General features: G+C 40.0%; 2 protein-coding genes across 2 annotated transcripts in view; both read left to right on the forward strand.

Annotated features, from left to right (window-relative positions):
* The first annotated feature begins 11,560 nt into the window (after window positions 1-11,560).
* On the forward strand, window positions 11,561-14,534 carry ankrd45 (ankyrin repeat domain 45). The gene is made up of 5 exons (XM_077231983.1): window positions 11,561-11,831; window positions 13,658-13,825; window positions 13,898-13,992; window positions 14,103-14,241; window positions 14,430-14,534. Exons 1-5 carry the CDS (start codon window positions 11,594-11,596, stop codon window positions 14,459-14,461), a joined length of 672 nt encoding a protein of 223 aa, XP_077088098.1. The 5' UTR covers window positions 11,561-11,593; the 3' UTR covers window positions 14,462-14,534.
* A 588-nt stretch (window positions 14,535-15,122) lies between these two features.
* rasal2 (RAS protein activator like 2) overlaps window positions 15,123-27,439 on the forward strand; it is an 80,052-nt gene continuing 67,735 nt past the window's right edge. The window contains exon 1 of the mRNA XM_077231782.1: window positions 15,123-16,025. Coding sequence (XP_077087897.1) covers window positions 15,896-16,025 — 130 coding nt within the window. The 5' untranslated portion in view covers window positions 15,123-15,895. The remainder of the gene's footprint in view (window positions 16,026-27,439) is intronic.

A 27,439-nucleotide genomic window follows, 5' to 3' on the forward strand; every position in this document is an offset into this window, starting at 1 on the left:
TTCCAGATAATCAATCCTCGTGAGTCATGCCATAGTGTATCTTTTAGGATAACAGAGGTAGACAGAATTGGAATAGGATCATATTCAAGCACAAACTTGCATCATCTTGAACCAAAAGCTCTTATATCACATCAAACAAAGTAATTTCTGCAACACAGTTCCAACACAAAACCTTACAAATCATTTTTAGACATGCTAAAAGGGAAAGTAGAATATGTATTTTAACGTTTCGTTGCACTATTTAATTGTTTATTATTATAAAAATCTTGTAATGCCATCGTCATGTGTCATTGCTAGGCCCTTTTTTTATAGAATTTCTGCACCGATTTTGTTGGAAAATTCAGCAGAATGGATTTGAAGGGTAAACCTACATTATATGTAGGCCTATAGTCATTTGTACATACACAGACAGGATGTTTCGGTTGTGATTAAAGGAATTTCAGCTAGACAGTTACAGATTGCTGATGAATACCAATCTCTATGGTAATGTTTGATTGGTCTTTGAATAGATAAAATCATAGTCATACGTTATGGAAGCATTATGGTTTTATTTCTCAAGATCAAAGTAGCAACTGCACTATTCTTTAAGGATTTCTCTTAACCAAAACGTGTTTTCCACTTGATCAAAGATGACTTTGACTCTAAAGTGAAAGAAAGATACAAATGCAGAGTGAAAATAAAACAGAACAAAAGGAAACAGCTTAGCATAACCACAAAAACCCTCTAGCACAGGCACAAACACACACATAATAAGCTGCTCAGTAAACAACTCTCCATAGTTCTAACAGTCCTCATCAACTAATCTGAGCAGACCTCACCATTTCACATCCATCATACACAAGGTCAAAAAGAGCCAGAGGTGCAACTGTGCAAACTGCAACAGAAATCAGTGGCACAACCTCATGATCACATATGACTCATTCTTTAGAACTTATTACATTTTAAAACCTGCTGACAGAGGTAAAGAGTTTGTTAGGTACTTTTCTCTGCAGGGTATTATTACAGTGCACATCAAGTGCAGCAGAACTCTACAGGACACAATAGAGGAGAACGTCATGCAGAACTAACAGTGCTGACGACAATCAATGGCACTCAATTGTTCTAAGTTCTGCTTTTGTGTAAATACCCAAAGCCGTTCCAACATTCACTCATTGGATCATCATTGAAAGCTGATGTAAAATGTGGTTATGCGTGACCTTAAAGGCCTTATAGCACAAAACACTGATCAAGGTCAATGCTACAAGTCAGTTTTTTTTCTTTTGTCTTATTCTATTGTTGATGCAGTCTGATAAGTCTCATTATGCTGTCAATGTAAAGGTTACAGATTCCAATCAAGATAAGAAATAAACTCATTAAAAGTCTAACATGTGTAAAAGAGACTCTTAACTGTGTCTAGCTCCAGAGGGACCGTCCCTGCAATCAGCATGAGTGTCATTTTGATTAAAAAGCATCTGCTAAATGACAAGAAACAAAGTTACACAGAAGAGATCTAAGGGATTTGGTCTGCTTCATTATTCTGCGCCATAGTCAAAATCCTTCACTTGATTAGAAAGAAAGTTAATTTTAAATGCAACTTTTCAAAGGTTATTGTTTGGTTATGCAGCCTGAAAACTCTATGAAAGTATCACACAAACACTCCATGTTGTGTGGACTATATTGCATCTGAAGCCGTGATAACTTTGTGTGATTGACTAAAATATGAGTTATTATTCACGTTGCATCTAAAGGCACCATGTTTGAATGTATGTGGACACAAACATTGGAGGAAAAGTTTTTCTGTGGAAAAATGAACTGAAATTGAACAGAATTTTAATTTTGTTCCTATTTTCATTTTTCATGAGTGGCATTTAAGGAATATTCTAAAAGCACATGTCATGCATGAATAAAACAAATTAATGGATGGATGGATGGATGGATGGATGGATGGATGGATGGATGGAAAAGAATGTGCTACAAAAAGATGGCAAAATGCAGAACTCTCCTGACTCCATAACATTCTCTCTTTCTTTCTGGCAGAGCTCAAGGAAGCACTAGGTTTGAGATGTGGGGCACCGGTCCGCACACAAATCAACATCAAGGTGATGAATCTGTGCCTACTGCAGCTGGAATGCAGCACTGCGTAATGACAGTCAATGGAACAGGGAGCAATCTGTTTTTGCATCAAAATCTGCTTGTGTATTATCATCATGATGACACTTACTGTTGTCAAGTATGTGCCATAAACACCACCTGGAACATGAGCTTGTGTAAAAATAATCATGTCTCTTATGCCATCACTTAGGGCTGTAAAATTTGGTCAAACAAATAATATTGCCGCTGCTTAAATATCATGTTTTTGAATAAGAAACTTAGATCCTCTACAAAAGCATTATGTTCATAATGAGACCGCAGGTGTACCTATTCAGAGGGCGCCTCTGATTTCACTGGAAAGAAATGTTTATGTATGTCAACCGTGTTACACACAGTTAGCTGAACGCACAACCCATTTATAGATGCATCCTGTGGAAACATCTCTCAACATAGACACCTGTGTTCATGAAACACAATGTTTGTTTACAGCCCCTTTGCTATCAGAATTATTTGTGTACTGTTGTTTCCTTGCGTTGGATTGTTTCTATGCAGCATGGCCTTTTTCTGATATGTCAGCTTCCTGTTGACTTTTGTGGTTACCACACTGCAGAGTGAGATCATCATCATTGTAGACTAAAATAGTTTAACTGTTTTTCCAACCACTTTCTTTTCCATCGAGCGGGTCACATGGGTTGAACTTGTGAGAGTTGCAGACATGTTAAATCATAACTGGTGTCAACTACTTCCATGATTTTCAGCTTCTTCCACTACTAGCTCTAACTAATTCCAGATTGATTTGATGTGATGTTTTACTTTGTGTAACACACAAAAACTTTCAATGTTAAAAATTAAATATTCTGAGTATTTCTTAAACAGGTCTCAAGGAAATCTATTATACAAAGAACATAAATGCCATAGATCTGCTTACAGTTGATTAGTGATTGTATAATGCAGAATCTTAAATATTTCTCAATATGTCATAGCTTGTAAATGTAAATTTTCACTTTCCAAAGTTAACAGTCTTCTGTTTATCCCCAATTTAAATAGAATTCCGATTTTCAGTGTGGACTTTTGGAGCGTAGTACCTGCTGTGTGATTACAGGACTACATATTATGGTGATTACGACAATGCAAATCATCTAGTAGGACTTCAAAGAGTTTAACAAAGAAAGACTGTGAACAAACGTAACTAAAGTCATCGCAACACCAAAACAAGAGTGATGATCAACAAGAAACCGAGGTGCATAACCAGAGAATTTCCAACCCTATTGAAAAGCATCACAGGGTACGACTCTGAGTAATAAGGTTATGACAAATCAAAATTTCATGTGATACATTAGAAAGACTCTTTTTTAAGTACACAAAAAATCCTATTTTGAGAAATTGGGTTCTCTTACGAGAGGTTCTCTCGTATTGCGTAAGTTAGCTTACGCTACGGGAAAGATTCATCTTCTCGAGATATAGAAGCCAAAAAATTATCCTTAATTTTTGTATCCATTGTCAACGCAGTGCAGCAGCTAGCAGACCTAGAGCAGGCTGTCTAGCGTGCTCATAGGCTGCCCTGTTGGAACTGCAGCAGCCTACCACTGAGCCCGACGTGACGTCACGTCCAATGAAGGGCGCTAGCGCCTTCACAGAGTCAAAGCCCGCCAGAATGGGCATGGCTTAGCGTATATAAGCAGGGCTCGTAGGCTGTATTCTATGATTTTCATCTCTTCAGCGAAGCTCTCCGCATCGCTGGATCTAGAGAGAAGCCGCCGCCGTCGAGGAAGTGAAAAGGCAGCTTAGGACAGCGCCTTAAGAAGCCGGCCGTCTTCGCCACCTTCAGCCATCCGTGCGAGCTACGCTATCCGGCGACGTATCCTTTTCTTGCTAAACTTACTGTCTAAAAGAGCAGTCAGCGTCTTTTTCAAGATGCCCCGCACGTCCTGCAGCTCGTGCAGAGCCCCGCTCAGCGACGGAGACCATGTGATCTGCGCTCTCTGCCTGGCCCAGGAACACGCAGCTCTGCCCTCTCAGGGGTTTGTGAGCTCAGCGACGCACTTCCGATGTCGACCCTGCGGGCTCGGCTCGAAGTGTTCAACCCTCAAGCTGTCACTCCGCCCTTTGCAGGACCGTGCAAAGATGTGCCATTCTCAAAGGCCACCGGAGCCGGTGACCAACAGCGACGCGCTCGCCAGACTCCCTCCCTCGAGCCTCGCTCTCGCCTTTCCCGCCTCCCCTCACAGACGCGCAGCTGCCGCTCACGAGCCGCACTGCCGTCGTTTCTGTTGCAAACGCTCGACCGGAATGACTCCCTCGAGCGTCTATCTCTCCAGCCCCCTCCCGGACGTGCAGCCGCCGGCTCCCGCCCACGCTGCCGCCGCCTCAGGGGACGAGGCGCTTGATATGGATGAGGAAGCGCCGCTGACAGCTGTTCTAACCGCGGCTAGCTTTCTTTACGCTCCTCCCCTCACAGACGCGCAGCTGCCGCCCACGAGCCGCACTGCCGTCGTTTCTGATGCAAACGCTCGCCAGAATGACTCCCTCGAGCGTCTATCTCTCCACCCCCCTCCCGGACACGCAGCCGCCGGCTCCCGCCCGCGTTGCCGCAGACTCAGGGGACGAGGCGCTTGGTATGGATGAGGACGCGCCGCTGACAGCTGTTCTAACCGCGGCTAGCTTTCTTTACGTTACAAGAAAGCTATCCCATCCCGCATGCGTCACCGGCGAAATAAGGAAAGAGTGTGTTAGTGCCGCCGAGGCTGGACTATCCCCCATTTCTCCAACATTTCGCAGCTCCTCTTAATTCGAGCGGCTGATAATGTCAATAATGCAGCATGAGTCTGTTATATAACACGCACGCCTGCAAACAAACGGCGACACACAGGAACTGTGATGACGCTCTCTTTATCTGCTCGTGCTAACTGAAATTGATGTGGTTTCCCCCTGTGGCTCAATGGCTAAACCCACAGGTTTCACTCCAGAGACCCGTGTTCGTTGCCGGCTCTCGCAGAAGATAAAATTGTATGCAGTTCTGAGATCGCGGCAAGCTTTCTTACGTACAGAAAGCGAACGCGCCCTCCCGTGGGCCCCGTGCTCATGCGTCACCGGCGAAATGAGGAAAGAGTGTGTTTTAGTCCCGCCGAGGCCGGACTATTCCCCATTTCTCAAACATTTCTCAGCTCCTCTTAATTTGAGCGGCTTTTAATGTCAATATTGCAGCATGAGCCTGTTATATAACACGCAAGCCTGCAAACAAACGCCGACACACAGAAACTGTGATGACGCTCTCTTTATCTGCTCGCGCTAACTGAAGCTGATGTCATTCCCCCCTGTGGCTCAGTGGCGAAATCCACAGCTTTCGCGCCAGAGACACCTGTTCGATCCCGGCTCCCGCAGCAGATAAAAATTATGCGGCTCTCCTCAGCGAGCTGCCGTATTCAGATCCGGCTCTCGCCGATGGTGTTTTAGTGTAGAAAAAGTGCCCACACCCCTACACCAGGTGTTCACCCCTACACACAAGCACAACACTCTTTCACTCAAAGAGCCCACTCCCATAAAGCGGTAAATAGCCACTCGAGTGTTAAACGTAGGAAATGTGTCCACGAGTCCGTGCCCACGCCTACTTTCTGCCCGCTCTTTCACACGGCCATTAAAACTCATATGAGTCAGAATATAAACGTAAGTCCTGTGCCCGCCCACGAGCGTTCACGCTTACTAACACACATCTCTCCCCAAGCGCTGCCCACGCATTCCAAAGTTGTCATAAAACGCCGCCCATCACGGCGTCACATATAACTGTAAGTCTTGTGCCTGCTCACGCTTACTTATGAACACTCTGCTGAAAGCGCAGTGCGCGTCACAGAGTTATCATAAAACAATCCCCATCCAAGCGATCGGGACGTCAAATATGTATGTAAGTTTCGTGCCCGCTCACAAGCGTTCACGCTTAATAATAAACACTTTGCCCAAAGCGAGCCTTCAGACCCATCTTAGATCTGAGATGTTTGAACGAGGTGCTTATGAAAAGACCGTTCAAAGTGTTTACAACAAAAAAAATCCACGCGCACGTTCGCCCGAGGGACTGGTTTATTTCTCTCGATCTGAAAGATGCCTATTTCCAGATTCAGATGATACCCCGTCACAGGCCATTCTTGAGATTCGCCTTCGACGGTCAGTTTATCAATACTCCGTCCTGCCGTTCGACCTGTCCCTGGCACCCCGTACATTTAGCCGACACCTAGCTGCGTCTTTCCAGAAGGGCAGCATCATTTCTCTGAAGACATTCCAGAGAATGCTGGGCTGTATGGCCTCAGCTGCAGCAGTGCTTCAGCTGGGCTTACTGCGCATGCGCCCGCTTCAACGCTGGCTCAATGCTCGTGTGTCTCGCCAAGCTTGGGCTGCTGGCTGCGAACGAATCAGAGTGACTCAGACCTGTATTACGGCTCTGCAGCCCTGGTTAACAGCCGGCTGGTATCAGCGGGGTGTGATGATGGGAGCGGTCTCGTACTGAAAGCTCATCTCGACAGATGCGTCCAACTCAGGTTGGGGTGCGCTCTTCGAGGGCAGACCGGTCTTTGGCCTGTGGTCAGATCAGGAGAAGCTCCTTCACATAAACTGTCTGGAAATGATTAGCGGTCGAGAACGCGCTGAAGCGCTTTCTCACGCTCATACAGGACCACCATGTTCTAGTCTGATCAGACAAGTTTCCTACGTGAACCGTCAGGGCGGCGTTAGAACCAGGAACCTCTGCGATCTGACAGAGCGCATCCTCACGTGGTCTCAGCATCCCCTGCGCTCGCTGAGAGCTGCACATGTGCCAGGCCACCTGAATGACGGTCCGGACAAACTATCCAGGGACAACGTTCCCCCAGGGGAATGGTGCCTGCACCCCCAAACGGTCCAGAAATTATGGCGCCTGTTCAGCAAAGCGGAAGTCGACCTATTTGCGTCAAAAGACAATGCTCACTGCCCAATGTTCTTTTCGAAGAACGAGGACGCGCTGGCCCAAGTCTGGCCCAGCTGCCCTCTGTATGCCTTCCCTCCGATCTCTCTGCTACCGCAGGTAATCAAGAGGATCAGGGAAACGCGCCTCTCGGTGCTCCTCATAGCCCCGCATTGGGAGAATCAGATTTGGTTCCCGGACCTGACGCGGCTGTCACTGACAGCGTTGCAGCGTTCGCTGAGTCGACGCGCGGCTGGTCGCTAGGGAAAAATGAGCTTGTCATCCGCTTCCTCAGAGGCGCCAGAAGGATGAACCCTCCACGCCCCCCGTCGGTTCCTATGTGGGATCTTTCATTGGTCCTCGAGGCCCTGAAAGCTTTCCCCTTTGAACCACTAGACTCCGTGGAGTTAAAGTACCTATCACTCAAAACCGTTTTCCTGACAGCACTGTCATCAGGGAAACGTGTGGGGGACTTACACGCGCTGTCTGTCAGCGCCGCGTGTCTCGAGTTCGGGCCAAATGACTCAAAAGTCATCCTCAAACCTAGACATGGTTATGTTCCTAAAGTGATTGGCACTCCATTCAGAGCGCAGGTCATTTCTCTATCGGCTCTGCCTTCATCCGATAATGAGAGCGACGTTAATCTCCTCTGACCATTCAGGGCACTGAGGATTTACACTGCGCGCTCCGCCCCTTTCAGGCGCTCGGAGCAGCTTTTCGTTTCGTTGGTGGGCGCGCCAATGATCTCGCCGCCTCGAAACAAAGCCTATCCAGATGGATTGTGGACGCTATAGCAGCCGCTTATGCGTCGACAGGTCTGCAGTGCCCCCTGGGCATCAGGGCTCATTCCACCAGAGGCATGGCCTCTTCGTGGGCATGGTCCACCGGAATTTCTATTCACGACATATGTGTGGCGGCGGGCTGGCCCTCCCCATCCACCTTTGTCGGGTTTTATAACCTAGAAGTTCCCCCTCTGCAGGCAAAACTTCTGTCAGTTTAAGTGAGATGTACGTTCTGTCCACAGATGTTCGTGCGCAGGCTACTCTCACGTATACTAGCTCTTCTGGTTGAGCTGCACTATTGGGTATGTGCTATATGCTTATACAGACCGGCGATGCCGCTCTTTATTCCCTACGAGTGCTTATGTACAAGTGCTGGCCCGCGTTGCTGGCCACCTTATTTCCCACTTATTTGGGTTCCCCGGAAAGCCCTGGGACTCATTGTGGATGCTTGGCACGCACGGCGTTGACAAAGGGTTCCCATAGCGTAAGCTAACTTACGCAATACGAGATAACCTCTCGTAAGAGAACGTATCAGTTACCGATACGAGGGAACGAGTATTGCGTAACCTGGCGTGCTTGCGCCACAAGCGTTTTTCGCTTCAGTCGATGAAAACCTTGGTGAGCATAAGAGACTTCTTTCAAAAACGTTAAAAAATCTTACCGACCTCAAAATTTTGACGGTAATGTATATCCAACTGTCCATCTATCCTATCATTATCTCACCCATACTTATGCCACCATTCAGACCAACAGCCAAAAAATGCCTCTGTTAGATTTGATTTGGTATTGAACTTGTTATATTATTGGGCTTTAAATCACACCTAATACTACTGAGAATTCTCACTCCTAAACCACACACATAGTACTATTACTAGGTCATGTTAATGTCATTCCAAATATACTAAGTTATATGGGTGAGTGTATGTACTGTAACTGCCACACTGGTTGCATCACGGCCTTTAACATATTGAATGCTCTAAAGAATGTGAATACTCAACGCGTACAAAGCGGTTAAACCTGTATTCCTTAAACAGGTGTGGCTGAAGTATCAGGAAGAGAAGAAATCCAACATTATAGTTGGCAGAAACAAACATAAAGACTAAAACTTCCCCATTATTGGCCTGACGGCTTAGAGAAATAGCATTTCTCTTTGGATCTCTCGCAATGGAAGACGTCACCAACACGTCAGGCTGTAATCCAGTGTAGAGGAGTCACTGTAAAGCGGCGGACATCATTGAACTCTTAGGACGTGAAAGCCTTTTACTCATTTCCTGAACCCAGTCTTCTAAAGGGGTTGTTTTTAGTGTGCCGTGATTCAGCCATAAGTGCAGTTTGCAGAATTCAGGTCAAGCTGAGCCCGATTACTAATTTCAAGGCAGAAACGTAAAACAGACATGGAAGAACGAGGAATATGACATCAGAAAGAGATTATTTTAGATTAATAGGGCAGAAGGTCAGCTCTTCATTTAGGATGAAGCAAAATGAACGTTTTTTTCATTCCTGATCGAAGGTCTTTCGTTCAGTCGCTCTTAGCTTTAGCCTAAATTACATTCTTGGACAGATTGGTAGATATGGAGCTCAGTGACTTTAATAAGATGATGTAATGGACTTACAACGCAATACAAGACTGTGTTGATTCTCAATGCACTATGATTAGCCCTGGGACCAAGCTGGTCAATATAAACTCGTAATTAAAACATTCATCAGTTACAAAAGGAGGACAAAGGAGGGCTGATGCAAGCAGCCGCAACCTACATAAATGCTAAGACCTACTGTATTTTAGCCACAAGTGGTTGCTATCTTACGGCACCAATCGGTGAAATCTCTGAGGCTTCTGACAGCCTCAGGCACATTAGTACTCCTTAGACAAGCACAGATGTTGTTTTGCCATTTCGGAGAAGTGAAGCATGACTGCACAGGCTTTAACGGCTCTGAGTACAGATGCTGACTGTCCACACTTTAAATGGTGAAAACAGCCAGACGTGTGTTCATCTCACCATAACTGAGAACTTCGAGTATTTGAAATGGTTAAGTGGTCTACTGAGCTAGTATCTGATGGTTCTAAAAGGCTATTACAAGCAAGCGTAGACAAACAAGGGAGCACATGTGTATGTGCATAATACTGTAGCAATGTTTTCTTCCATAACATGTAAAAAAAAACAGAATGTTTTATTATTTTGAATGTGTTGTAGCTAATGTTGTCCAATAGAATTCAATTCAATAAAATAAATCCTAAACTTTCCGTGACACTATAGGGCTAGTAGTTTAGAGAATGGATCAAATTAAATTAAATTAAATTAAATATTTGTATTAAATAAAAAAGAAAAAAGCTAAATATAAGCATGTCACAATTTTTTCACTACATAACTGAAACGTAATATTAACACCTGTCTTCCATGTATCTCTCTCAGGCTTAGCTGACATATTTCTGTGTTTGATACTGCTGTTCCTTTTCCTTTCGTTTGCCTGCTCCCAATATTCCTATAATTACAGACCCGCATCATAAAAAAGTTTCCTTCTTTGGCCTAAAATAGAGCAACTGGAAATACAGTCATTCATTGAACACAGACATGCTACAAATAGACTTCAATGACAGAGCAGGACTTAGGCACAGGTCAGGAGTGGATACTTGAAAGTAGAGCTATGACATGAGTCAGAACCTTTGACACGAATCCTTTCATTCCACATTCTTTACACACCACCATTAACACAAACACTTTCTCTCTCTCTCCCTCTGTAATGTGATCGTTCCATGCCTTGAGCAATGCAACTGCGGCATGACATGATGTCACTAATATCCGAAAGTAAAAGATGATTCTCCTCTATAACAGAGTGAATTCTATCACATATCCTTGTGTCATATTGTCTAATGATCTGATAGTGCTAATGATGGACACCAATGCTGAGTTCAGGTAGCTAACCCAGAATTGCAATAGCCTTCAGTTATTTAAACTTGTCATTAGATATATTTTAACAATTAACGTTCCTGGTTTTACTTAAATGAGGAAGTTCTTGTTGGAATGTACAATGCACGTGTTAACAAGACTGAATGTGCACTCTTTTCCTGTGTCAGTTGACTTTCCATTGCTTATTATCACGAGCTAAATAACCTTTAAGAGAATCATATGATTTTTTCCCCCTTTAAATTATATATCACAAATTTACCACAATAAATCTCCATATTCCTCATAATTTCCTTTCTTCCTCTCATTGAAAACACTGTGTAAATAGTATATGAAGTGGATCAGTACATTAACTGATATATACTAACACGTCGATTTGAGAATTCACTTTTCAATACTTTTAATTTAGTAGAAGAATCAAAATAAATGACTTAAAATACATATTTTATCTTGATATTGATCTTCCTGTTCAAATATTAGTCCTTTATTATGTGATGAGAATGTAATTTCCATAGAGAAGCCTGAACTTTTCATGGGCTTTCTAATTTATTTATAAAAAAAAATGTTTTTATTTTTTTTAAGTTGCCTGTTTCTTTATGCGTGTAATGATCCATAACATTTGGTTCTATGTACATACCTGGCTGATATTACAGATACAAGTTTTTGGTTTCTAATTTCATAATAACAGACATAAATAAGGGTTGATTTTCTTTCTATGACCGCTATAAACAAGAATATGTCATTTCTCAGTTCAGCTGAGCTCAGATTCTCAGCTCTTCTTATTTCTTAAAACAAGCAGCAGCAACATCTAGTGGCCAGTGAAAATAATGACCAAAATGACTGCCCGGTTGCCATAGAGACAAGGCAAGCAGGCAGGCACGCACAACAACATCCCTCTTCCGAAAGTCATAATGCGGTCAGCTGAGGACAAAACTGTACTTCTATGTGCTTTAGATGATGATGTAGAGGGACTTAAGCGTCTTTTGGAAAGTAACAGTGCCACCGATAGTAAACAACCGGAGAATATTTTGTGGGAAAAAGATGAGGTCGGACGAAATGCGCTGTTTGCTGCCTGTACTTTAGGACGGAGCGGCATCGTGCGCGAGCTCGTGCAGAACGGCGCTGACGTCAATGAATTTACAGCGCGGGGTAGGCTAATTAGCAAAGGTTTCTTCGTTAACAAAGATATTATAGCTTGGCTAATTGAACTACTGCAGTAAAGGTTGTTGTAGATGGGGTTATTTAACATAATAAGACAGGATGAAAAATATTAATCTTATGTAGCCCTATGCTGGAAAAAAACTAAACTAGGCTAGGCTAACAGTTACTAACTTACTGAGCTGATTTAAGATGGTTACTGAGCCTGGCCCAATAAATTGTCTCTGGCCTGACCCATGAGCCTGACCAAGCTGTCCAAAGCCCCTTACCTCCTGGAACCCAGGAATAGACCTTTGTCCTCTGTAACGTTAGTGGATAATTATAGTTTAGTGAATTTCTCTGATAGCTGAGCATACACGTAAATTAACAGATTTAAAACACCCGGGCCAGTTGTTCAAAAAATTTAATCTGGATCAGAATGATCTGGATTTGGAAATCCCATGTTTTGCTATTTATGATCGGGCTTTGGGGTATCAATGCTTTTGCGTTCTCTTAGAAAAGTTCCGCGTAGCATTCTCCCGATAAACTTTGTGTTCGCACGCAAATAACTTTGACTGGTGGTTCATCTCTTATGATCTTGCCAAATTCTTTACAAACAGTAATACATAAAACACTTTAAAAATTTTTTTTATTTTTTTATATTTACAGCTGTTTGGGGGATATTTTACGGCGCCAACATCTCTTTTTTACTTTACTGTATAGGCTACCGAAAGGCTTAATAGGAAGTATAATGTCTACTTCTAATGTATTACTTTAACAGTTAAACTTATCAAGAGTATTTGAACAATTTTAAAGTTTTATTACATTTTTGTTCCTGAATTCCCTTCTGCTGGGATCAGTATAATCCTGAATTTTTGGTTTAAATGTATCCCAATCTTACTAAAACGTTTTGAACAACACAAACGGATTTGATCCAGATCAAAACCAAGATTGGATTTTGTGATTTCAGAATACTTTTTTTCTTTTTCTTTTGAACAACCCATTTTCAAGATTTGACCCATCCCATAGCCGAAATCTGATCATATTACTTAGTAGCCTACATATTACTGGCCCCAGGATCTAAAGCATGTTTATCAGGCATTTTGGGAGACACTAGTAAATACGGAAAGAAATGTAATATTACTATGAAATATTATATACTATTATGAAAATGTTGCCCATATTACACTTATTTTTTCATTAAACGTTGCCCCAAGAATACATTCATATGCATATTAGATAGTGTACAGATACATTGGATTGAATGGGACTACCCATTTATGGCCATTGTACCCACCTATTGCATAAAGTAAAATGGTATATCAATTCATTTTGTTATATCTTCCATAACATAGTTGAGAATCATCTTTAAACAAAATTTGGTTAAAAAAATCTGAAACCTAAAAAATATTGGTAAATTAAAAAATAATCCCATTGGTTTTGCCTACACATTCCATGTCTTTTTTTATTTAAGTCATGTTGTCCAGAGGACATAGCATAACATGAATAAAATATTTTTTTTCAAAAATGTTTTCCCCCCATTTGTTTCATATGCTCTAAATGGAATGGCATGAAACCAATGCTAATTATTATTATTATTTAAAAGTTTTAAACCTGGGTCTCAGAAGGTTAAAACCAGCTTGACCAGGTCAAGACCTGGGAGACCAGCTAAGATCTGCAAACCAGCTTTCTTTGTTGGTATCTATAAATGTTCACCCAAAAATTTACATCTTGTTCTTGTCATCATTTACTCACCCTCAACCTCTATTTTTTAGACTGTTTAAGCTGTTGCACTGAAGAACAATTTGTCAAGAAATAATCAATGTGGTTCACTGTAGGCTACTCACCATTGCATTGTTCTGCCATGTGGGGTCAGCTGGACACTTTGAAAACTTTGGTTGAGCTCAAAGCAGATTTTCAAGCTACCAATTTCCGCGGAGAGAAGGCTGTTGATGTGGCCCGACGTTATGACAAGCTGGACTGTGCAGAGTATCTGGCATGGGCTGGTGAGAAAGTGAAATATTTCAGCACATTAAATCTGGTTGTGATTAATACTGAGGATTTTTTTCTCCTAACAGAGGCCAAACAAAGCTTGCAAGCATTAATACAAGAAGTAAGAGACAGTATTGCTGATCAAGAGAAAAATCAAGGAAAGCTCAGTAAGGGGGACAAGGTAATTCATAATTCATTATATCCATAGTGAAATAGTTTCAGATTGTCTAACACTGGGTTTGCTAAACCCAAAAAGTACACATTGTCTAATCACTGTTTATGTTGCTATAGAACATGTGTATAAACATCTGTTTGTCAAAATCAAACTGGATACACAACACCAAAAATGCAACAATTCAAGACTTTATTGAACAGAAGAAGCACCTCGAAGACGTACTGGCACCTATTCTGCTCAAGCTTAACACACAATGTGAGTATGTGCTATATCTGCTTTATATGATTTGCATATAAGCTAGCAACTTGCTATTATACTTCATTTCTATATCAAACAGTGCATAATTAATTTAATCTTTTTCATTGAACCCATGTTTTTCTAGATGTTCTTGTCTTTTACGTTTTATTCCTTAAATTAAGTTTTTGTGTCTTATTTATTCACAGCTGAAGCCACAACGAAGACAAGAAAGCAGTAGAATTACATTGCACTGAGGCATTAATATTATTTAATGACAATAAAAATATTAATAAAACGGTCGATTGCACTTACTCAATGCATGTTCTGCATTTAGTCTTTACAAAGATTATTAATTAAACCCTTAGGTGAACATTGTGTGATTCCTGACAGAAAATTGCAACACATTGTACAATTAAAAATAAAATTGATCATTTACATTCAATTTCTGATTTAAATGTTTAATTTAGAACATGCATTGTACTTTTTCTAAATGAACAATAGAGGGAGACAAAGGCCGCATTTCATGTTCCGCTAAATCTCTCCAATATTGAATATTACATATATTTTTCAATATGGGTAATGGCTGCAAAATATGTTCTTCAAGAAATTAATACAAAGCCTATCAACAATGAAACGTTTTGTGACTTTTTTTGCACGAGATTAACCAGCAGATGTCTCAGACTCGATAATCAGTCCACATCTGTTTTACAATGTCGATCAATGCTGTCAAAGTCTCAATTCGTCCTCTTTCACGTTCAACAAATACATTATGTACTCCTGAACTTGATGTGTAAAAAACGTATACAATTTACAAGTAGTAAAAGCTTGACTGAAGCGGTTTAAAACATTATATGTATTGATCGATCTTCTCGGTCATCCTCTAGTTTCCCCTGAATCCCAGCGCACAGGCTGGCAATGGCATGTGATTGAGGTGGAAAAGCGGTCTGGATTTTGAAGTGTGAAAAGGGCTGTCTGTCCTCCTCACCACAGGACAGGGAGGAAGGGAGGGAGTCCCAAACAACGAGTCACACTTTAAGTGGACGGCAGAACAATAAACAGATACTTGCTGTTATTTTGATGATCTTTGCCGCAAGGACAATGCAGTAAACTCCTGCCGTCGATCCAGGAAAACCGTCGCCTGGATTCATTCAATTGTTACGACTGTTTCCACGACCTGACTCATGGACACAGGCCAGCAACAGCAGTTCTTCCCAATAGAACGTAAAGAGCTGCTGCTTGTTTCTGTTTTAATTTTGCCTGCTGCTTCGAGTTAAGAAAACTTTGCACTTTCGTAATTTTTTGGTTGTGATAAGTTTTTAAAAACACTATCAAAGATTTATTTTATTATTATTTCCTTTTTTACTCTATTTTATTGCCGACAACGTAGGTACCGTGTAATGTAAACACCGATTCGAGTCTCGCGTGCATAATATATTCCGACTTTGAAAAAAGGAAAATCATGGGAAAATCCAAACGTTTAGTTTGAACATTGTCATACTGCCGTCGCCAGTTTATTTAAACAATTTTTTAGCTGTATGGTTTTAAGCTCAGTGATTCTAAACCAACAACAAACGAACAGAAAACATTGTGACTGAGGTTCTCCAGCCACGCGCGTGGAAATCCACCGGACTGGAGTATTACCTGGACGTTACCGTGAACTGGTGTATCGAGCATGGAGACGGATTCAGTAACCGTTGGCGACGTGGACTCAGTTCAGGGAGGCATGATTTCTTTGGACCCAGTGGTCGACGGGATTTTGATGGACTCGTTTTGCCAGCAGCAGGGATGGGTGCGGGTGTACGGTAAGTGATATTCAGTGACCGCGCTGTCTTCAGTCTCTAACGTTAGATCTGTTCACCTCAACACCTCAGTGATACGAATCACAATTTAAAGATAGCCTAACTCTGAACTTAAATAAATTAAGTATTGAACGATTTGCGGTTTTATTTTCGATCACTCTTAGTACAGAAGTGAATTCAGTCTTATGTTTAGCGAAGCATTGTCAGAGAGCAGGACTGTTTATGGCAAGCCGTCTGACATTTAGCCTATTCCTTTTCAAGGGAAGTTTGTGGACATTCATCAGTACTGGGGCACAGGCAACTGACTTGGTGTCCAAATCCCTTTTTATTTATTGACTTTAACGTTACCTGCAGTACAGAGTCGTTCATAAGTTAAACACCCAATAAAGATCTACATCACTGACCAACAATAGTAGATATAGTTTTGTTTGTGAATTATTGGTAAATATCCACTAGACTTTTATTCAATTAGGCACTAGCACTAATCATTATATACTAGTATTTTTTTTGCTACTAGTCAGTCTCTATTATATTGACAATTAACTGCTTCGAGACAAATAACGTTAGCATTTTTTGCCATTTAATTATACTTTCAAGTTTCAACTAGTATGAATTCCAATTGTTGCTGGTTCCCGATTCATTTTTTTCTAAAAGCTATTATTTGAATATTAGTACTTATTCTTTATTTTTATTTTTTTGGTAGCTTGGCAACAATTGGAATACATCCTAGTTAGAAATGAAGTCTGTAAAAGCAGACTGAGTTTACCTTTTCTGCGTGATGACGTAGACTAGTCCCATTTAGGCAATCATTGCAACCGCCTTTTTCAAGACCCGTAACAGCTTAAAAAATCCTGAGTGGGTAATACTGGTGTATTTTATGTTGTAGAGTAAAACGTGAAGGTGTCTTGAGCTTGTTCATCACAGACCTTATTTCAACCATTTAACCAAACTCCCATTTAAAAAAAAAAAAAGGTCTTCAGGACGATGGAACCGGAAGTGCTAAAATGCTAACTCGGCATTTTAGCCTACAAAGTGATTTCATACCTGCACAACTCTATTACATTAACATAGATAGCCTACTGATTAGTTGTTTGGAATAAATATTAAAATGGCTTGCCATAGCAGCAAAGCTCTAATAGAAACATGTATTTTCCTTCCTGTTTGTGACTTATTCTAGACACCTGAAAAGATTAATTCTAGGTTAGGCCATATGCTAATACATTATATAGTGTGCCTGATCTAGTACACTTTTACTGTTACTGCTTTTAATGTGATTTAATGGCATGTTATATGATGGATTAAAATCTGGGTATATTATGATTTGTGGTTAAGGGAAGGGCTGTGGAGAAAATCCTGGTTAAACATAACAGGTTTGAATGTTGATCTGGTTGTGAATGTTTCATATTAGTACTGAATATTAGTACTTATAATAGGAGATAGGGTGCAATAGGTTTCATCGCATTGTTGACAAACATTCAAATGTGTTCTTGTCATGGTTTCAGGTGGAGTTTTAATGTGGGGTTGTTCATATGGACCATTTTATTCTGATTTACAAAACTAAATATTAAGCCATGGTTACTGATTGTGTTGCCAGAACAGTGTTGTTAAATAAAGCTTCTTTAAGGCTGTTTAGACCCTATAGACATGTTGCCAGGGGCTGTTGTCATGGCAGCCTGTTGTCTTCTTATTTAAGGATGTAAGTCGAAACCAGGCACTTCACATGAAAGACAGGACATCCAGTTCTGTCCACCTACTGCCATTGACTCCTCATTACATTTTCCATTAATTCTGAGCTGAACTAACTAGTTCTAAAAATCATAAATCAACAAATTAAAGGTTAAGTACTCCTAAAAATAAAAGGTGTCACAATTAACTCTCACCCTCGTTTTATTCATTCCAAATCCTTATGAATTTCTTTCTTCTGTGGAGCACAGGAGGCATTTTACCAGCGTTTTCCCCACATGCAATTACAATGAGCTACAAAAAAGGACAAAAAGGGCCATAAATGTATCGTATAATTGGTGCATGACTTATGCACTACATTCCAAATTTTCTATCTAGCATAGCTCTCTTTGACATGTTCATTTGTAGCGATTCCCAATTTGATCGAGAAGAAATGTTTTGTATGAAATGGTGATCCAGTGAAGTGTTGTTGTAATGCGTTAAGAATTCTCACATTTTCTCCAGTCATGTGCTGCCCAACACCATATGACAGTTTTTGTTTCTTTGGTATTTGTCTTTAACTCACAAAAGTCCCACTGGAGTAAGCGCAAACTCACAGTGAGACATAAATGAGTCATTTCAGAGTCAGAGAGTCAGAGACCACTTCCCCCTTCTCACATTAAAGCTGGCCTAAGCAGGGATGTCATACCATCCATAATTAAATGACCACGGCAGCTACATGCTCATCATGTTCAACATCACTTTCTCAGATAGAGTGGAAGTGAATCGTGGTTTTAAAATAATCAGCCGAGCAGGGGCTTTCGTTTTTGTGAGTTGTTCATTTCCTGACTTGTTATTCCTGGGAAGTCTTTTCCTCTGTTTAAGCTGTATGTTTTATGTCTGGGGAAACTAATAACATAACTGTTCTGTTATAGTTCATGTTCCTCCCACAGTCTTACTCAAGGGCCTATTATGTCCTAAATGGTGTTTGTGTGCTTTAATTGGGTGTTTGTATTGCATTAGGCAGTCTATTTGGGAATCGGGATCCTTTTTGGGTTTGTTGCTGCCTAGAGTTATGTAAGTAAAAAATTTGAAATATAAATGTACTTCCTCTATTCGTTTACACAAAGTTCGGGGTTGGCGCGTGCGTAGGTTGTCCTGTCAGATTTGGCATCTGTTTGGGCCTGCAGGTTCAAAAAGTTCGCCTACATCTACCAAGCTTCTTACGTCATGTCCCTCATACTAAAATGAATAGGTACGGGACGTTCTGCCATGGTGGATGAAAGTGAATGCTGATGAATGTTTGAGAACTTGCTGCTTAGATGTGTTTAATCTTGTAGAGGAAGCCGAGAGAGGGTGGGGAGGGGCTGGAGTGAATAGTGGGATTGTGTTAGCGGCGGGCGGCTCAGGATGTGCGCCCTGCTGCTGCACCACCACCTCCTCCACCCGCCGTGAGCCGCTCATTCGTTCATTGTAGCTGTCAGCAGACAGGGCTGGGACTATGATGTAAGCAGACCGTTCCGAGAATGACCTCAGTGGACTGGATTCCAAAATTCCAGAGCAACCGGCACCAGTGCGTTCATCACGGCATTCCAGAGCTGAAATAGCTCAATAAGGATGCTGTTCGGCTTCTCTCCCCCTCGCTTCCCTTATGTATCTGTTAAGAATAATGTTTTCCATGCCAACTTGCCTATTCATGGACTTGTTTTGACCATGGCCATTCTTTTCAGTGATGACTACAAAACAATTCCGTGTGGCCTTTAGTCAGAAGGCAGAGCTGCCATCACGGTTTCCAGTACGAACTGATTTGTATGTTCAATTTAGGAATTTTTTTTAGTCAGTATTCAAATTCTGCTATATGTGTATATATATATATATATTAGTTGCTTAACTGATTTTGGCATCACAACATTAGAATGTACTACAATATGAAAAATGGATATTCATTGTGAGATTTGCTAAAATGACTTTTAACAGTGTATAAAATTAATAGGCTAGTGTTTTTTTAAGATTAAGTAAGCGTTAGATGATGGCAAAAGTATTCTAAAAGTAAAAAGAGAGGAAATGACTCTGTGCATGTACACAATTAAATATCCAATATTACCCAATGTTCTCTACTGTTCAAAAGTTTGAGGTCAGTAAGATTTACTTTAACAGCAAGTCTTTTATGCTCAATATTGGCATTTATTTGATCAAAACATACAGCAAAAACAGTAATATTGTGAAATAACTTTTTTCTGTTTTCATAAATTTTAAAACACAATTTATTCCTGTGATGGAAAGCTTAATTTTCAGCATCATTATACTCCAATCTTCAGTGTCACATGATCCGTCAGAAATCATTCTTATATGCCTATTTAGTGTCCATTTCTTATTATTATCAATGTTGAAAACACTTGTGCTGCTTAATATTTTTTTGTGTGGAAACTGCATTTTTTTAAAATTCTTTGATGAATAGAAAGTTAAAAGAAAGGCATTTGTTTGACATGGAAATCTTTTGTAACATTAGGCTATAAGTGCCTTTACTGTCACTTTGAAATAATGTTTGCATCTTTGCTGAATACATTTTTCAAAAAAATGACCACAACATTTTAACAATAGTGTTAATACAATTTTGATGCTGATAAATGATAATAAAAAAATCTCTTATTTACTCATTACTGATATGATTCCATTAATATGCTGTGCAATCATGGGTCAGTAGAGTAGCAGCTGTCCAGTTTTTTTTTGTTTGCATTTCTGCATCCAAAGTTCTGTCTAAAATTCACTCACAAAGTCAGATTTAATTGCGTTTCAGTGACTTAATGTGTCCTTGACTTGCCTCTCTATTAATCCCTGATTTTCAGTCTATTAAGCACCTTATAGACAGGGATTAGCCCCCGTTTAATGTGGATTGTGGATGCTCACTTCATGCCATTTACTTGGAGAAAGACCCTTGTGTCTAAGCTTATTAAAGTTTAGCTGGAAACAGTAAAATGTGGAGCATATCTTTTTAGCATGAACTCCTGAGGAACAAACTAGGACAATGACAGATTTTCAGTGATTTGTGTCACAAAGAGTGATGAGTAGTGAAGAACACATGCTGCCTAGTCAAGATCCTCATCAAGTTTGAGTTGGTGAGTTGCCTGCAGTGCTGAATGTTCAGTTTGAAAAGCCCCTTAATTAGAGAGCCTGCTGAATTGAGTTCACTGTAGTCACAAGAGTTTCACATGCTCAACTCCGATGTACCAGGCCTCCTGCTTTGCTTCCTCTCACAAGGCTTGTTCAAAGGTGCCTTTGTCTCGGTAGATCTTTCAAAAGAGCATGCTGATACTTCTGGGCAAGTCAGAAAACTGTGTAAAAAAAAAACAACACCACCATTTTTTGAATATTTTGTGTCAGTAGAGTGTGGCGCACTGGTGTTTCCCAGGAGACGAAGGCAGGTATCTGTCAGTTCTCCACCCTTTCCTTTCACTTCCAGTGGCTGAGTGGCTGGAAGACAATGTCCTGGGATTCCAGGCGTTACCTGAAAACACAGGAAGCCCCCTTTCCTGTTTTCAGGCCCATTCCTGATCATTCTTGGATAAATATTTTGCACCTCGTCTTGCGACAGAACATGGTGATGAAGAACATTCTAATGCCCTATTTTTTTGTATTATTACATGACTTTCAGGAATACTTGATACTTATCTGTCAGTCACATCGTTCTGTGGTCTGACTGACCAACCAAGTTCCTGCTTCGCTGTACTAGTTTCATATCTCTATTACTCTGTGGTCTCTTATTCTCACAATATAATGCGATTTCAGATCAATATTTCATGCTCATTTTTTATTTAGTTGGCAAGTAGTCATGCAATAAGCAAGGTAATGTACATTAAGGTGGTCATTATCACAAAATAAACCCCTTTAGAATGATAGAACCGTCTGTTTCACTTTGAAGCCCTAATCACTCTATTTGGGCTTTTTTGAATGAACCTGACAGTACACCATTTTTTTTACGTAGTGATACACTAATATACATTACTCAGATTTAAATGCTTATATTAAACCATCCTTTGTTTGAAGTAACTATAAATTATATTATAATTATAAATTATATGTTTTAAATAAATACTTTTTTTTTACATTTGAAATTGTACATGCTGTTAAAATCCAATATACAAAGTTACGAATATGAACAATATTATTTTATATTAAATGAAAATATTTTTATGTTTATAATATTTATAGGGCTGAAACGATTCCTCGAGTTACTCGATTACAAAAATTCCTCGAGGCAAAAACTCTGCCTCGAAGCCTCGTTAAATTCCTATGACGCGCACTATACGTGCGGCGGAGGGATTTGATTGTTTTACACGGACCGTTTATTCACACGGACCTGTTCAGGAAGCATATATTTTGAATTTAGTTGGCGCGATGGGGGAGAATAAATATGTAAATAAATGGCAGAAATTGTCTAAAGTGTGGGATCATTACACACTCAATTCACTTAATACACTTAACTCGCTGAAACAAGGTAACGTAGTCTAAGCCTATTGATGTTCGCTGATTTTAATCCCATACTGTATTTGTAGCGATGTCGGATGCGGTTTGACTAGATATGATTTTTAGCTTTGATGACATTTTTAAGTAGTAAACGTAACTATCACGTTCAATTGCAAGAGAGTATAGCCTAAAAAAAGAACCCCTTAACACACACACACAGACACACGCCAGTCAGACCAATTGCAGCAATGCATCACTATGCTTAAACGACGTTATGTAGCCACGCAACAATAATTTCAGGATGCATTCACTGTACACACCGGGACGTGATGGAGGAACAAATATTGTATTGCAGTTTTTGCGAGACCTTGTTTGTATTTCATCTCTGCCAAATAGTTACAGACAACAACAAAAAATTAAAGTCCCCAGCCTGTTGGTTTTTAATAAAGATTCGGAGTACTCATTTTTCAGTTAAAACGCACGGAACAAAAAGTGCGCCAGCTTTTACTGCGTGTTCAACAACAAGTCACGTTACAGCTCTTCTTCAGCGTTAAACTACCAGAATACACAAAGATGCTTAGAGTGGTTATATTATAACATCTTAAAGGAAAATTCACATATGAGATAGCTTTATAACTTGCATACTATATAACTTATAGTATATAACTTATAACAGCTTTAACTGAAATAGACACAAGTTTAATATAACTATTCTGTTAATAAAACACACACAAAATATTATCCGATTAATCGATCAATTAAGTGCTAGATTAATCGATTACAAAAAGAATTGATAGCTGCAGCCCTAAATATTTATAATGTTTTCATTACTTGAATTAATGTGACTCTTGGCTTGTAGTTTTCAGCATAAAATGTTCAGTGGCAAAAAGGCTGTGTATTGCTACTTTGTTATATTATTGCTACTGTACAATTAGCTTTGTTTTGCTTCCTGAATTTAGTGTGAAGTTTGGCTTCTTTCTTGTGAATAGCCGAATGATTTTGTCACTTTATTAGCTAATAATTATGCACACAAATTAACTTTGCTATTTCTTTTTTCCTTTATAAATGACTTGGGAATGTCTGTTTGAACACTCTTGCAGCTTGTGTTCTCCCATCTGAATATTAATTCCATGTGGAAGAGATCCTACGAAAGAATTCCTGCCACTCCGGGCTATCGAATACAGCGTGCCAGCAGACTGGTGGCATGTGCTTCCTTCCTGCTCTTTTAAAGACTGATACAGGAGTGTTACTTACCCCCAATGGACCCGCGTGGATTGTCAGGATTGATTGGCTTAATTGGTTTGATTGTGATAACACCCCTAAGGTTGAACAACATCCTCTTGTTAACCAGCTCATGTCTCCGCATTAGAAATGCACTGAGGATTTGGTGCCTTTGAATTGTTTGGTTGGAATGAGACTCATCTGTGCCTGTAAGTAGGCCTATCCAATTATAATGTTCCTCAATTTGTATTTATCCAGTGTAGCTGTGCATTCAGAGATAATTCATTAGAAGTTACTCAAGGTCGGGCTGTATCCTCCAAGCAGCGTATTCTTTTAATTAAATGCTCTCTTGCCCTGGGTTAATGTAACTCATGTTTTTTATCACAGCCCTTTGATAGATGTGAGTCATTACGGGTGAGCAGGTCGAATGCAAAAATGCATCAATAAAGCTTCCGCTCATCTGGGATCATCTAAGCCAAGCTGTCAGGAGGGAAGTATATCTCCTCTGATCTGTATAGTACCTGCTGAAGATAAAGATACACATGGTTTGCAGATACGAGGAAGAAAATGAGCGAGATTTCCAAAGGAAAAGATGAGGGATGAAAGAACACGAGAAAGACAAGGCTGTCTGATTAAAGATAAACCTTCAGGTTCTTTTGTTTAGCATTCAGCACTGCTATAATTCATGACAGCTCATATTTGGTAGGCACTTCCTCATCGTAAAAATCTAGATGGTAATTTTCCACCTGTCTGCTCTGATTCACCATGACCAGTCTGAGGAAAAAATGCCTGAATAAAACAGAGAATAAAAGCCACGCTGCACTCGGACTTCCACAATCTCGTATTACTGGCAGAGACTCATGTGACGCCAAGCCAAAGGTTATTTGATATGCTCCCTCAGTGTTTCGTTTTTGCCATCAGCAGCACCTTCACAACAGTCTGTTCTCAAGCTTTTAATGTTTGGCTTTGTAGGTGCACTCAAGGCAACCACATTTATTTAGGAAGGTTTGTCATATGTAAACATAGAGCCAGAAGGGATTTCGACATCTTGCGTTGCAAATGTTTTTTGAAGCATGTATTGTAGAGCTTCGGTCTACCCAGAGTTCAGCAAATGGTTTGCTCAGTCTACTAAGCACATATAACGCAATGCCTGTCATACACAATGCTTCACTTCAGATGGCTTGTTTCACGATACATAACAAGACTCCTCCCATTAGAAGAGCTTGCATTTGATTGTGTGACACTAGCTGTGTCTATCCATGTGTGTGTTCTCTTGCATGTCTTTCTCTTGGAGATGAACGGTTGGTAGGTGTAGCTTCTGCTTTGTACAGTGACAGTGGTTGCATATAACCAAGCAGTTCCTGGTTGAGGTTTTTTTTTCCACATTATAATAATAATAATAATGATTTTTTTTATCATATCATATAAATTTATATCCTTAAAAATAGGCTTAATTTTCTGCATTTCATATACTACCATTCAATTGTTTGGGGTTGGTAAGATTTTTTTAAAGTGTTTTAGAAATAAGTATTTTATTCTCACCAAGGTTGCATTTTGGTTCTTTGTTTGGGTCGCCAATTGATTATACAATCAAACAAATATATAGAAGCAAAACCAGTTGAGAACCACAAACCGATGTTCCATAATTTTAATAGTGTTCTATTATCTCTAATGTGAGTACCAGCCAATCTTGTCAGAATTGATGGTCGGTTCTTACTCTTTGTATCAAAATGACGTGTTTCAGCCTGATGGTCATTATAATGTGTCTTGTTGATGTAGAGCTTGTGTGCTTTTTGCCCTGCAAATGACTAATACCAGTCACAGATCACACTTCATTGCTTAGCAATGCTGTGCAAACTGCCAAAAGAGAGTAGAGAACGAATGAAAGGCTGAAGAAAATCAGACTTCCCTTAGTGTGTTTCGTGCACTTTGCTGCTTTCCAGACCCTAAGAATATTAGGCAACTTTCAAAGCGTCATTTGATTTGTTGATCGGCTAAATAGGGTCAGCCATTGTGGGCTCCTCAGAGTCTGACTGACCGAAGTCAACTGTGGGAAGCAATACGAGTTTATCATGCTAATGCACTGCTATAGTACCACAACTGAAAAAGCTCTATGGTTACTGCATAAAAGATTTTAGATGTCTATCACTTAGTCTGAGATAAGACCCATTGATGTGGCGCCTTAGCATAAATAGACATCGGCAATCTGCATCATTAAGATGTTGAAGGTATGTGTATAGGGCGAGCATACTTGTAGTACAGTTTGCTTTCAACGTTAGATTCTATTTGTGTACATATTTTAAATGTATTGTGAGTCTTGTTTTGTGTATGAGCATCTCGGTGAAATGTCTTTCCAGGGTGAGCCATCTCATCTATTTTGCACAAGACCTTTAGTCTGGTGTTTCCATTCAGTCTGTTACTATCTTATCAGGGCTCTGCAGCAAACTGCTTTTGAAAACCGCTCAGCTGGACTGGACACGTACAGTGAGGCAGGAGAATCTGAGCTCTTGTTCTTGACATCCTTTTCCCATGCCACCCTAAAGAGCCCACCAGAGACGAGTCACAAACAATAGGTCATCAGTTCTACTCCAAGAGTCCTCATTTGTCCTCTTAGTATTCAAGTACGATCTGCACAAAGGCCGAAATAAAAATGTTTAAGGAATAGTTCACCCAGAAATTAAAATTCTGTCATCATAGAGTGCTGCAATGATGATGTATTTTTGTTGACCAACCCATAAGTTTGCATCACTCTGGTTCCCTCAACAAAAACCCAATAGGATTTTTCTAGAGATGGCCAATACCGATCCCGTTCGCAATCAAGTCTAAAAGTCAAGTTTTATGAAAGTGATATGTAAGCTCTCTGTTGACTGTCACTGTTAACCCCTTACACTCTGAAGGCATTTATAATAATTTCCTGTTTCAAGTTGTTAAAAAACAAAAAGGTATCAAGTACATGGTCTTATATGTTAGAAAACCTTTCAAATTTTGAAAAAAAAATGTTATCATGTTTTGAGGTTCTTATGTTACACATTGCTGAAAAAAACCTTCGACAAAGTGATGCTATTTATTTATTTTTGTCATTATTCATTAGGGCTGGGTATTGACACAAATTTCACAATTCGATTCACAAGCTTGCAATTCGATTTCGATTACGATTCGATTCAATATTGATTATTTTGGTTATCAGGTACAATACATGGCAAATTTTCTCAAGGAAAACAAATCTCTTAACCAATGCTGTAAACTATGGGAGTCAGTTGTATCATTAAAATTGTTTCATTAGCCTACTATAGCCTAATATTGAAGGTAAAGATTTACTGATTTGTATACAAACAATTACACTTTTATTTATTTTTCTAATAATAAAGTTATATGAAATATAAATATTTAAATGGTGGCTGTCATAAAAACTTGCCAGATTTATTCAAACATGCATTAAATATTGAAAAACATAATATAATTATAAAATGCATATGTAATATGGTGCATATATTTAGCAAAGTGCTCCTCTCTAGAGTTAATTTTTCTAGCTGACTAACGAGTTCATGGTCACAGGATATGGTTTTTCCGAGGTAAATGTGACGTTACATGACATTGTTTACAAGCTGTTTCACTGACGTCTTTCCTCGGTTGAAACACTGATTGAGCGATTCCATGTGACAATAAGGATTTCGATAAGTTATACTCTATCTTTTAACCCACTTTCAGATGCTCATTCATGTTTATTTCACGCTGTAACTGGTAATATTAAGGCGGAAGAGAAGATCATGTGTGCTCCGCGCTGCTGCTTCTCTTGAGCTGAGCTGCGCGCCGCAGAGCGATCTCACGCCACAGCGCCAAAACGGTATTTATGTTTTTGAATTTCGTAAGAAAATGGACGTAATTTGAAATCTGAGACTTTGTTTCATATCAATAGTAACAAAGCACTAAGATTATTGCGTTTATTGGATGGGATGCGCGCTACAATGTTCCATTCATTCATCAACTGAAAACAGGATGACTAATCGATTCTTGGGATTTAAGAATCGATATCGGTTTGTAAAAATGAGAATCGATTAAAATCGAGAAAT

This window comes from Siphateles boraxobius, unplaced genomic scaffold (assembly GCF_051911475.1).
Source record: "Siphateles boraxobius isolate OS27281-9 unplaced genomic scaffold, OSU_SipBor_1 1, whole genome shotgun sequence".
NCBI classification, from domain to species: Eukaryota; Metazoa; Chordata; class Actinopteri; order Cypriniformes; family Leuciscidae; genus Siphateles; species Siphateles boraxobius.

Excerpts from the sequence above, each read along its gene's own strand:
- ankrd45 (XM_077231983.1), top strand. The coding sequence starts at position 11,594 with ATGCGGTCAGCTGAGGACAAAACTGTACTTCTATGTGCTTTAGATGAT. Across the intron at positions 11,832-13,657 it reads CAATGAATTTACAGCGCGGG|GCTACTCACCATTGCATTGT; the intron begins GTAGGCTAATTA and ends GGTTCACTGTAG. Across the intron at positions 14,242-14,429 it reads GCTCAAGCTTAACACACAAT|CTGAAGCCACAACGAAGACA; the intron begins GTGAGTATGTGC and ends ATTTATTCACAG.